The sequence below is a fragment of the Pipistrellus kuhlii genome, unplaced genomic scaffold (genome assembly GCF_014108245.1).
Source record: "Pipistrellus kuhlii isolate mPipKuh1 unplaced genomic scaffold, mPipKuh1.p scaffold_m20_p_54, whole genome shotgun sequence".
In the NCBI taxonomy this organism is placed as follows: Eukaryota; Metazoa; Chordata; class Mammalia; order Chiroptera; family Vespertilionidae; genus Pipistrellus; species Pipistrellus kuhlii.
This window is the reverse complement of record NW_023425556.1, coordinates 1,564,429-1,577,117: the sequence shown is the minus strand read 5'-3', so window position 1 is coordinate 1,577,117 and position 12,689 is coordinate 1,564,429. Positions and strand designations below refer to the sequence as shown.

Below are 12,689 nucleotides of genomic sequence, written 5' to 3'. Positions count from 1 at the left end.
TAAATAAGCCAATAGTTTATCCTTTGAAAACTTTAACAAAATTGATATATTCCTAGCTAGATTGCTCATGAAAATAAATAAGGAACAACAACAACAAAAAAAAGTCATCTCTACAGATCTTAATGACAGCAAAAAATAAGAGAATAATTATGCACAACTTGTTTCCCAAAAAAATGGACAACTTAAAAAACACAAATGTCTTGAAAGACACAAGCTACCTAAGTTATCTCAAGAAAAAATTACATAATCTGAATAGTTCTATGTATATTTATAATACATGTTTTTAAAATTTTTCCACAAAAAACACACCAGGCCCAGATGGCATCAAAAGTCTACTTTACCAAAGATTTTTTGAAAAAAGCATAATAATTCTACACAATTAAAAACAAAACAAAACACACATGCACACAAAAGAAAGGAATGCTTTACAACACACTTATGGGTCCAACATTACTCTGATACCATGAACTAGAAAATTATTATGAAAGGAGAAAAAAAAATGATAAAAACATGAATATAGACACAACCTTCCTAAATCAAATCTAACTGTATAGAAAATGTTAGATAAATATTGAGGTATGAGGTGCATCCAAAGAATTTATGGTTTATTTGATACTCAGAAATATGTCTATATAATTCAGCCCAAAAACATAGTAAAATAAACTTAATACTTTATGTGGTAGAATGATAAAAGTGACTAGGAAACTTAAAGAGTTAATGAGAAAATAAAAATGTGAGGTTAATCCTTTCTCCTTTACTAATTAAAAGAAAGTGCATGAATATGTACTAAATTTAACTGAAGTTGTATATGTATATATCTTCAATAAATCCATATTTAGAAAAGGGTATACGTGTTGGTAGAGAAAAAAGACAATTTTAGTGAAAAATATATTGAAATAAGTATTCTGTTTAATTCAGAGAATGTTCTTATATTCTATCTTAATCTATATACAATTCACATGTTTCTTCTATTGCTGTGCCAATTTATCAGGATTATTTTGGTTCATTTCTCTTAACTGAAAAAGAGTACTGCCTTTGGGACTTTCTCTTCTGTTAAGGTCCCAAATATCTGTTTGTCAAAAAAAGTATTTACACTAGCTCACTGCAAATCTCTCTATACCTATTTCTTTCCTTTGTTTCAGTTATGTTCCATGCCAAGTTCTCTAAATGTATTGCACTCTCCCCAATATACCCATTATAGTCACATCCTCCCTAACTTTACACACACACACACACACACACACACACACACCTCCCATACTTTATTTATCATCTTCCTCTTAATGAAATAGTTAAATTGGTTGTCATAAATTACATGTATATGATGCTTGGATCAAATATTGATACATTTCTTAAAATCCCATTTTTTCCCTTTCTCTCTTTCTCCATTTTGTAAGCAACATATGATTGGTTCCTTATATCATTACAGTTTATCTATACTGTTAATTAAAATTCATTTTCTGTGAAGAAAGGGTATTATTTAAAGGAATACCATACCCCATAATACTCTATAGGTTTTGATAATACATACACTTCCTTAAAAATCTTGCAGAGAATTTCAAATTCAAGCTTTTGGCAGTGCAAACATCAAAGTTACAATTTATTAGACAAAATTTGATTTATTGCTTGTCTATCTTACAGCTGTACAAACATTCTAATATCTACTCATTGCAATGATTGATACCATATCTATCTATATAAAAGCCTAAGCAGTCATAGCAACCAGACAGGCGACTGAACAGGTTGTGTGCGGTGACCAGGTAGGCAGGGAGCTTAGTGAGGGTGGCCAAATGACCAAGTAGCAGGTTGCATGGGGCAGGGGAGGGGGGGCAGTTGGAGATGATCAATCCAGCAGGCAGAGGCAGTTAGGGGTGATCAGGCTCGCAGGGGGGCATTGAGGGGCAATCAGATGGGCAGACCAAGGAAGTTAGGGGTGATCTGGCAAAAGGGGCAGTTAGGGGCGATCAGGTAAGTAGGTAGGTGAGCAGTTAGGAGCCAGTGGTCCAGGATTGTGAGAGGGATGTGTGACTGCCAGTTTAGGCCCAATCCCTGGGATGGGGCCTAAACCAGCAGTGAGACAACCCCCGAGGAGTCCTAGATTGGAGAGGGTGCAGGCTGGGCTGAGGAGATCCTCCCCCTGTGCACAAATTTCATGTGCCAGGCCTCTAGTCCTTTATAATAAAAGGCTAATATGCAATTAGATTGAATGGCTGGTCACTATGATGCCCACTGACCACCATGGGACAGATGCTCAACACAGGAGGTAACATGTATTGCCATATAACTGGAATAGACTTTAGTATTAAATAAATTGGACAGCATTTGTTATTAATGATTCGGGATTCTAAGACAACTCTGCTTGAAGGACCTATTATGCTTACTAGAAACTCTTGGAATTTATAGAAGGAGAAGTTTATAATGGTAGCATTAATTTTTATATGTAAAAAACAACTTCTATTTCCTGTAAGATTTATTCAAAAGAGTAGAATGGATTAAGACTGAACTGAGGATATTTTTCCAAATGAGTTATTGAAATAAGGTAACTGTGTCCGTTTCCTCAATGTAAATAAAAACAGGTATCCTACTTTATGGAGTAGCAATAGTTATTATCAAATCCATTTAGCAAATCATTAGCAAAAATTAGCCAAGATTATTGGATGAATGTCATTGGCTACATTTACTGGTCACTAATAATTCTGTTACATCTTTCATAGTATATGTAAACCAAAGGGCGCTTTTCCCATTTACTGAAAAGGAGAATCTATGTCTGATAAATTCTCTATTAAACTAAAAATGTTACAAGTAATACTGATGGCATACAAGTCCTTTGGTTGATCTCTTACCTCCCCCCTCCAACACTCTCCAGCCCCGTTCTGGGGCTCTGTAATCAATCTCAGAGCAGAGGTAGGTTCTTGCCACCTGGCCTGGGCTTTGCCATTCATCGCCACCCACAGGGAGGCCCTGCCCACCTAGCCTGGGGCTCTGCAATGGGCCCTCCCAGCCATGGAGGCTTGCCTCGGCTCTCGTAACTGTGGCTTTTGTCGAGAAGGACGTCTGGAAGACGTCTGGTCTATTTGGTCTACTTAGCATATTCCCATTTTACTAGTTTAGATTATTGACAATATTCTCTATCCACTTCTTTATATTCCCATTACTCTTTTGTGTCTACAACTTTGTAGTTCTTAATACCTTGAACTTTTCCACCCATCTCTCTGACATCTGTCCCCTCTAACAATCAGCAGTCTGTATCTGTGAGTCTGTTCCTATTTTGTTTATTGTACTCTTTAGATTTCATGAATAAGTTAAATCATATGGAATTTGTCTTTGTCTGATTAACTTATTTCACTTAACATAATACCCTCTAAGTCCATCCATGCTGTTAAAAATAGTAAGGTTTTATTATTTTTATGACCAAGTAATATTCCATTGTATATATTGTACCACTGCTTTTTTATCCCCTCAATTATTGATGGGCACTTGGGTTGCTTCCATATATCCACTATTCTCCATAATGCTGCAATGAACATGAGAGTGCATATATTCTTTTGAACTTGTGCTTTGAATTTCTTCAGATATATAAACCCAGAAATGAAATCATTGGGTAATAAGGTAATTATTATATACATTTTTTTAGGAAACTTTATATTGTTTTCCACAGTTACTGCACCAATCTGCATCCTCACAAACAGTGCAAGGGGTTCTCTTTTTCCTACATCCTCAACAACATTGTTTTTTGTTGTTTTATCAATGTTAGCTCCTCATATCTCATTGTGATTTTAATTTGCAATTCATTGATGATTAGTGACTTTGAGCATCTTTTAAATGTTCTATTGGCCATCTATATGTTTTCTTTGGGGAAATTGTCTATTCAGATTTTCTGTCCATTTTTAAATTAAATTGCTTGTTTTATTGGTAATTTGTATGAGTTCTTTATAGTTTTGGATATTAATCCCTTATTGGATATATCATTGACAAATATCTCCCATTTTAGTAAGTTGTCTGTTTTGTTTTATTTCTGTTTTTTTTTAATATATATTTTGATGATTTTTCACAGAGAGGAAGGGAGAGAGATAGAGAGCTAGAAACATCGATGAGAGAGAAACATCGACCAGCTGCCTCCTGCACACCCCGCACTGGGGATGTGCCCGCAACCCAGGCACATGCCCCTGACCGGAATCGAACCCGGTCAGACTGACGCTCCACCACTGAGCCAAACCGGTTTCAGCAGTTGTCTGTTTTGTTGATGGTTTCTTTTGCTGTGTAAAAAACTTTTTAGTTTGATGTAATCATATTTGTTTATTTCTTCTTTTGTTTCCCTTGCCTGAGGCAATATGTCATAACAAATATTGCTATGAAAATATAATACCTTAATAAAAAATGAAAAATAATAATAAATAAAATAAATAAATTTTAAAAATGTCTGAGATTTTACTGCCTATGTTTTCTTCTAGATTTTTATGGCATGGAGTCTTACATTAAGTCTTTAATCCATTTTGAGTTAAATCTTATCTATGGTGTAAGAAGGTGGTCTTGTTTCATTTTTTTCCCAAACACCATTTATTGAAAAGACTGTCTTCGCTCCATTTTGTGTTTTTGTCTCTTTTGTCATATATTAGTTAAACTTAAAGGTATAGGTTTATTTATGTGCTCTCTATTCTGTTCCATTGATCTATGTCTGTTTTTATGCAAGTCTCATGCTTTTTGATTGCTATAGACTTGTATTATAATTTGTTATCAGGTAGAATAATTCCAGGCACAAAAGGCTCCAGGTGAAGGATTTAATTTATATTACATGTTTAGAATTAGCTAATATCTAAAATAAATAAAAGGTAGATTAATGGTTTCTTAGGGCTGTGGAGTTTAGGGGGAAATGAGCTGAGACTGCTAATGTAGACAAGTTTCTTTTTATAGGATAAGAATATCCCCAAATTGATTGTGTGATAGTTGCACAACTTTGTTGAATATAATAAAACTATTAGATTGTTAATTTTAAATGGTGAATTATATCTCAATTGAGCTCTTTAAAAGAATGCTTATAATATTTCCTTTCAGTGAAAATGACTGTATGAATTTCCTTATCATAAATAGGCAAATGATTCAATGTTGAAGTTATAATGTATTATTTTCTTGTAAAACTTAAGTCTACCAGATGATTTGCTTTTATGATGATCAGGAAATTATTTTTTTCTTTATGGTCATATGTGCATTCATATATTTCAGCACAAAATTTATAATTTAATATCACCCAAAATACATCAAACTCTATCTTTCTAACTATTTCTCAAATATGATTAGGTAAAAAGATAGGATATTTTAAATTTTAATCTCATAGGGACATTTTTTAAATGAAGAAATGTTAATGGTTACCTAATGGAGATATTTAGTCTTAATGGAAGTCAGTTTGCATGCATCTTGTTCTTTAGTTGTAAGTGTGATAGGATAATAACAGTATTTGGACTCTATTTTTTTTAAGATTTATAGGATCAGGAATTTATATTTTTAAATTTTGGATTATGTCTTCTTAGAAAATGAACCTTTTATTATGATGCAATATCATTCATTATAGCTAATAACATTATTTGTTCTAAAGTTATTTTTATATTGATATAGCTACTCTATTTTGATTTTGCTAGTCTTTGTATGGTGTACTTACTGATATTTGAAACCTATTGGCATTTGAAAACTTTACAGAGCCCTGATAAAAGAGTTTTAGAAAGTATTAAGTTAGTACAAAGTACTTTATATAAGTAGTTCATTATGTTTCTATACTGATTTGTCATGATTTCAGAAAATGAGAAATACAGAAATCAATTACCTTTGAGGTAATTGTAGCTATATTCATTCTTAAAAGAAAAGGCATTTTAGAGTTTAATAAACTGTTTTCAAATTAACCTAAATTATTTTTATTGATTCTCAAATTAATTAATTAGACTCTTAACCAAATGGTTAGCTATAATTGGTTAGTTCATTATATGTTTCTATGACTGGTTTTCCTATTCATTTCACTTATGTCCTTACTTTGTGTTAGTTAGAAGCCAAATATTAACTGACTAATGTATAGATCAATGGTCATAGTTTCCATATATAGTCACAAACACAATTAAAAGTATATTCATTTGGGGGACCAGGCCAAAATATCCTAATTATGAAAATGAGACCCATCCATCCACTCCTGGTTATTTCTTTTCCTTTAGGAATTATTTCCTGAGAAATCAAGAATCAGTTGTTAAAATAGTGTAAGTCCCTAATGTACTTACAGTATACTAGAGGCCCAGTACACAAATTTGTGTACTGATGGGGTCCCTTGGCCTGGCCGGTGATTGGGTCTAATCATGTCTATTCCCCCACCCTGATGGTTGCCCAGGGTCTATTGGTGCAGGCTGGCCAGGGAGAAGGACTGTGGAAGGTTGGCCTGCTGACCTGCTCTGATTGGCCATGATTGGGGCAGCCAGCCAGAAGGAGTGGCCACCCTATCTGGGCTGATTGGGGCAGGCATACTCAGGGAAGGGGCTGCAGGTTGGCCAGCCAGTCACCCCAGTCAGTGCTAATGGGGACAGGCCTGGGGAGGAGGGGCTGCACAAGGTTGGTGGGTCAGCAAGCTAGCCAGGGGGAAGGGCTGTGGAGGCTGGCCGGCAGCAGGAGGTTGGCAGTAGGAGTACACTGACCACCAGGTGATAGCACTTGAATTGAATGTCTGCCCCCTGGTGATCAGTGCATGTCATAGCTACTGGCCAGTCTTCCCATCATAATGGTCATATAGGCTTTTATATATATAGATAAATATTTTATTTTATTTTATTTATTTATTTTTTTTACAGAGAGGAAGAGAGAGGGCTAGAGAGTTAGAAACATCTATGTGAGAGAAACACCGATCAGCTGCCTCTTGCATACCTGCTACTGGGGATGTGCCCACAACCAAGGTACATGCCCTTGATCAGAATCGAACCTGGGACCTTTCACTCCGCAGGCTCTATCCTCTGAGCTAAACTGGTTTCGGCAATAGATAGATATTTATAATTTTTCCTGTAACAGTAAGATTTATTTTAAGTACCTTTGTACTATAATTTTGATTTAAGTAGCTAATTAAAATATGCCTTTGTAATATATTTTTTATCATTTGTTTCCCACCCTAACAGCTGCAGAAATAACTGTTCAACCAATGGTGGAAGAAGCCTCTGACAACTGCACTCAAGAATGTCTCATCTTGGGCCATTCCGATGCCTGCTGGATGCCAGCTTCTCTCACCCATGCCAGCCCTTCACACACACAGGCCTCTGCTCTATGCCACAGCCCACCCCTGACACCAGCCTTTGCTCCTTGCTGCAGCCCTCCAGTGACACAGACCATTGCTATTTGCCATAGCCCTTCGGTGACCCAAGTTATGGCACTGTGCCATAGTCCTCCACCAACACAGGTCTCTGCTCTCCAACACAGTCCTCCTCTAGCACATGCTACTGCTCTTAGCCATAGCCCCCCACCAGCACAGGCTGCTGTACTGCACCACAGCCCTCCACTGCCACAGGCAACTGCACACCATCGCAGTCCTGCACAGCCACTGAAGGGTTTGCAGCAAGGTTGGGGTCAAGAGGCTGGACCTGAAGGACTACTGTCTCTTGATCATGGAGTGCCAATTAGTACAAGATCTCAGTTTTAAACTCTGTCCGAAAGAATTCATCCTAATGATGATTCAGTTAAAATAATTCCTTTGAAAACCTTCACTGCAGGCAAAAAGGGTAAACCCTCTAGGGATGATTCTCCAATTAAGGAAGAACATCCCCTGTAAAGCTACAATGGCTAATTTACATTTTTCAACATAATGTATAAAATCAAAATTTATGATCCAATTTCAATGAATATTGCAAATTGTTAAGTTTGTAAATAGCTATGTAAATAGACACAAATACTAGAATATAGAGCTAGACCCTTAGTCAAAAGATAAAAATAAATGTACAATTTGTTTAATTTAAAATGTATATTTTAAAAAGAAATAGAAAATGTCATACCTTTTGTACAGAAAGGCTAATCACGACAGATATTAATATGTAATGTATAGTATTTCTGATGCACAGTAGTTTTTTTTTCATTTATTTTTACCAAATTTTGCAATATTATTGATTTTTCCCCCCCACACTGATTGTTGTAGGCCTATTAGATAGCAAATGGAAAACTAGAAAATATCTGATTTTCCAAGAATACTTTTAGTTTATTTCAACTTTTGTTCAGATAACATTAGATGGTATAAATAGTTTCATATTTTGTTTGTCTTTTTGTTAGATATTTGTTGTTAGTCTCCAGTTTTTGTTATTAGTGTTTGTACAAAATTGCACAGCGCTTAGTGTAAATATCTCTTATTTTTTTGTCTCTGTCTTTTTATGTTTTCTACCTTTATTTGAAGAATATATTGATGATATAATTTGTATATACATTTTCTGTAAAGAATATACATAAACTATACAAATTTCTGTCAGTAACCTATTCTCTACTCTTTAGTAGAGTTCGAGACACTGAAGTGCAATATCTGTGCCCAAATTAAGCAAGTATTTGCTAAAAGGGCCTCTTTCTATAAAATTTTGTCTTTATAATTTAGTGTAAAGTGCATCAGAAATCATATTTTATCTGCCATTTTAAGCCTATGTTCCATTATAAATTGGGTCTTTCTTTTTTGGAAAAACCACAGCCTAGAAAATCACAAGGAATGAGAATGCAGTTAATGGATGATTCATTTACACCTATGATTGGAAACTGCTATTTTCTAAAGACTATCAAGAAGATTTAAATGTTGTTATAACTGCTGAATATGCTGATAGCAAAAGATGTTCAGTAAAAAAGTAAACAAGTGAATATCACGGTAGATAAAACCACATAATAAACCTATATGACTAAGGGATTTTTACCATTCTAGCTCCACTAACTAAAGACAACCACTGATAACAAGATCAGAGTCAGGAAAGAACTTTTCAAGTAATGGAATTATAAATTTACATTACAGATGTTACAGTATAGAATTCTAAGGAGATGTGCAGAGGGAGATATGAGGTTTATGACTGCTTCTTGGGATAGATGAAAAATACCCCAAGAAGCAGTCATAAAAAAGGCACACAAAAAAGACACAACAAAATATCATATATGACAACAAAATATGTTCTAAGCAAATAATACAGTAGTATTCCTTGGAAACATTAGTTTCCTTCTGTTGTCTGTTTTAATTTTTTTTTTTTTGTCCTTATAACTGGCAATGATTGTCTATGTGCACATTTCACCAATATACAGAAACAGCACCAACTCAATTTTCCTCCATAGCAAAACCAATAAAATGTCTTGTTTCCATATTACACTAAATCGAGAGACAATTGATGTATTAATTGGGGTGGGTGAGTGAATATTTCTTGTTAATTAAATTAGATGTAGACTTTGTAATGTGTAACTTGAATATATATGTAATTTATGGTTAAACTGGGTGTAAATGTTGTAATATAAAGTGTGGTAAATGTATAATTTCATTGGTGAAGGTTCCCACTGAATGTTGAGAAAGCTTCTCTTCTTGTGCCCAGCAGATTACACAGCTTTTTGAGAATATGAGACTCTTCTCATTATGAGACTCTTTAAATTATATTTGATTTGGTGTGTAGAACAACTTATTCACTTATAACTACAAGACTTTAATTAGTGGAATTTCAAATTAATTAGTATTGTTAATATTTTCTCCATTGTATTTGTTAATATTTAAAGAGGTTTGGAGCATACTGGTAGTCCAGATGCATGTCCTGAAAGACTGATGATGATTGAAAGTTTATTGAAATATGACTGTGTGTAGTTGTTGATATTGTTGCTGATATTATTGACAATGAAGATTTAAACCTGGGGAAGATAAAGAAAACCAAAATGACAAAATCAGAGCTTCCAGTAGAATTTAGGTTTTTTTCTCTCTAAAAACTAGGGAAGATAAATGTGTGAGAATATCTTCTTCTATTTAGCTATTTTCACATTTTCTTATTTATACATTTTAGTTGTGGTCTATACACACAAATTAAATAAAAAGAGATAAAGGGGGAAACTGAAAAAAATATGTTAGTAATATGATTAAGTATTATGTTGAAAAAAATCAGAATAGGAACCAAAATTAGATATTTAGAGATTTTTTCTTATATAATGTGATTTATTGAGTTTTAAGTGTGGTTCTTAATTCCTTCTATGTAAAAATTGGCAATATTTTGATACCTTTCCTAGTGATATAGAAATGAACAAATATGCTTTTACTGCCCTTTCTAACTCTGACTATATGGTCAGGCTTAGACTGTGTTAATAATATTAAAAGACTGGGCATCCTCTTCTGGGTTTATACCAGAACGACATTGAATGGAAGCAGGCTAGAAGTAGCCAAAAAGGCAAAAGGAGTGATCCCAGTTATTCTCCCCTGTTCATTCTCTTTCAAAGCTTCCACAGGTCTGGCCTTGGCAGCCTGTAACTTCCAAGGCTTCAGATCTGATGAGATCTTTCTCATCATATTGCAAATTCTTTCTTTGAATGGATGGACAGAGCTATAGATTGACAAAGCTTGAAGGTGGCTCTTCTGATGTGCAAAAATTTAGACTCAGAAGTAGAAAAAGTATTGTTTTACCATCAATTGAAAAGAATTCCCTTGAAAAAAAGAGAGATTTTATTTAGTTTGAAAGAAAAACTTCAAATTGAATGGCAAATATTATAATATGTTCAGTGAGACTGGTTATTCAATTTTTGTGGCTGTGTTCAGTTATATGTAGTTAATAATTTACTAGCTATAGCATTAATATATCACATTTATAAGTATGTATTCAAACACTGTATAGCCTATATGCTAAGTATATACACATTTTTTATTGAATCTTATCTTCAAGTTTTAGCTAATACTGTGTGGGTATATTAAAAACAAACTGGTACAGACAGTGTAATAAATTTAGAGAGTATATTTTTTGTAGTCTCATTTAGCGATTAACATTTTGTTTCTGGTAATGTAAACTTGGTTACCAAATATGTCTGTTAAAAAAAATTAGTGCTATTGTGTATTTGTGACATTTATGAAGAGCCTCTGCCTTCCCAAACTAATACTTGTCACACACTTTCATTAAAATGAGTAAAAGTAGACCAAAAAGTCACAAATTGTGCAGTCTTTCCTTATAATTAAGTCATGTCACACACACACACACACACACACATACACACAAAATCCTTTTTAGTTATGGAAATTTTAAGTAAAATTGACCCACAGGTATCTGTCAAAATTAGTTTCTTGTTATTTACATTAAGACTGAATGTGTATATACCTCCTAATATATATTTATTTATGAACATCTAGTTGCTTAGTTTTTTTAACACTCTTTTGATTCATATTTTCCAGTTTGTTTATTTCTGTTTTTCTTCTTTCATATTTGTTTCAAACCAAATTTGTACTTACATTTTCAAAAAATTTTCATCACAACCATTACACACTATTTTGGCTGTTTCCAATTTGCACAAATTCCCTGGAAAATGTGGAAACAAGAGAAGATGAACTGTATTTGAAACAAAAAAAAACTTTTTACATTATGTGCCAATTACCACATCAGAGCAATTTCATGCAGATGCCTTAAAATATTCATTCATAGTAGTGTTTGGACATTAACAATACATGTGCTTGCAGTAAACGTGATTTTTAAAAATCAGTGAAATTGACAACAGCTGACAGTTGATAATAGTAAGGAAAAGGCTACTCAGAAAAATGTGTGTGCACAAATGAAAAAATATACATGAAGGCAATTGTTTCGTGACTGTATGTGTATTTTTAAAAATAAAATACTGAAATTTATGCTATCTTTGTTTAAAATACTTGGAATTTTATGAAATATAGATTTATGTTTGTATTTGGAGAAGATTCTTCCTCTGTGACATCATACAGTATCTGAAAGTGAACGGTATCCCAAAGCAGCTCTTGCTATGCTTTGGAAGTGAGAAGGTTGAATATTGTACGATCCAGGATGGCAGTATGTAGTCCAGTGGCAAATGTGTATTAATTGTTCTATTCAAGGTTCTGTGTTGCATGTTTTCTTATATTAATATAGGTATTAATAAAATTATAAAAATAAAGGTGGATTTTTACTGTGTGTTTGTTAGTTCAAAAGTCAAAAGTTTAATTTCATTTTAAATTCATAGAGTGAAATACACCATGCTGGTGGTACACTTCTATGTTATACTTTTTTGTTTTCTCCATTAAGCCTTTCTATATAATTCTGTAAATGAACATCATTTCTCTCACTTTTCACAGGTGGTAAACAATATTGTAGTGTTTAGAACATTTTTTTTTTATATAGCAAAGGTGGAAATTTATTGAAGAACAAGTACAGATTTCCACATGGGGAGAGGGAAAGAGTCCCACAGAATGGACTCCCACGTGGGGAGGAGAAAGGGTCCCCAAAACATTTACTTTACCTATTTCAAGACTAAATTAAGAAATATTTACCCATGTCAGTGTGGCTCAGTTGTACATTGATTCCTGGTCAGGGCACATACCCAAGTTATAGGCTTGGCCTCCAGCCCTGGCATGTGCAGGAGGAAATCGATTAATGCTTCTCTCACATCATTGTTTGACATGTGTGATGTAGATGCTCAGTTTCTTACCATTAAGTATGATGTTAGCTATGGGCTTTTGTAGATGTCCTATATCATGTTCAGGAATC

The 12,689-nt window shown here is 34.0% G+C and overlaps 1 protein-coding gene across 1 annotated transcript in view; it reads left to right on the top strand.

The window, feature by feature from the left end:
* The window catches only part of LOC118706727 (protocadherin-11 X-linked-like), a 256,102-nt gene extending 248,124 nt beyond the window's left edge, over positions 1 to 7,978 (top strand). The window contains exon 2 of the mRNA XM_036416314.2: positions 7,137 to 7,978. Within this exon, the coding sequence (XP_036272207.2) occupies positions 7,160 to 7,654 (495 nt within the window). The 5' untranslated portion in view covers positions 7,137 to 7,159 and the 3' untranslated portion in view covers positions 7,655 to 7,978. The remainder of the gene's footprint in view (positions 1 to 7,136) is intronic.
* The last annotated feature ends 4,711 nt before the right edge of the window (positions 7,979 to 12,689 follow it).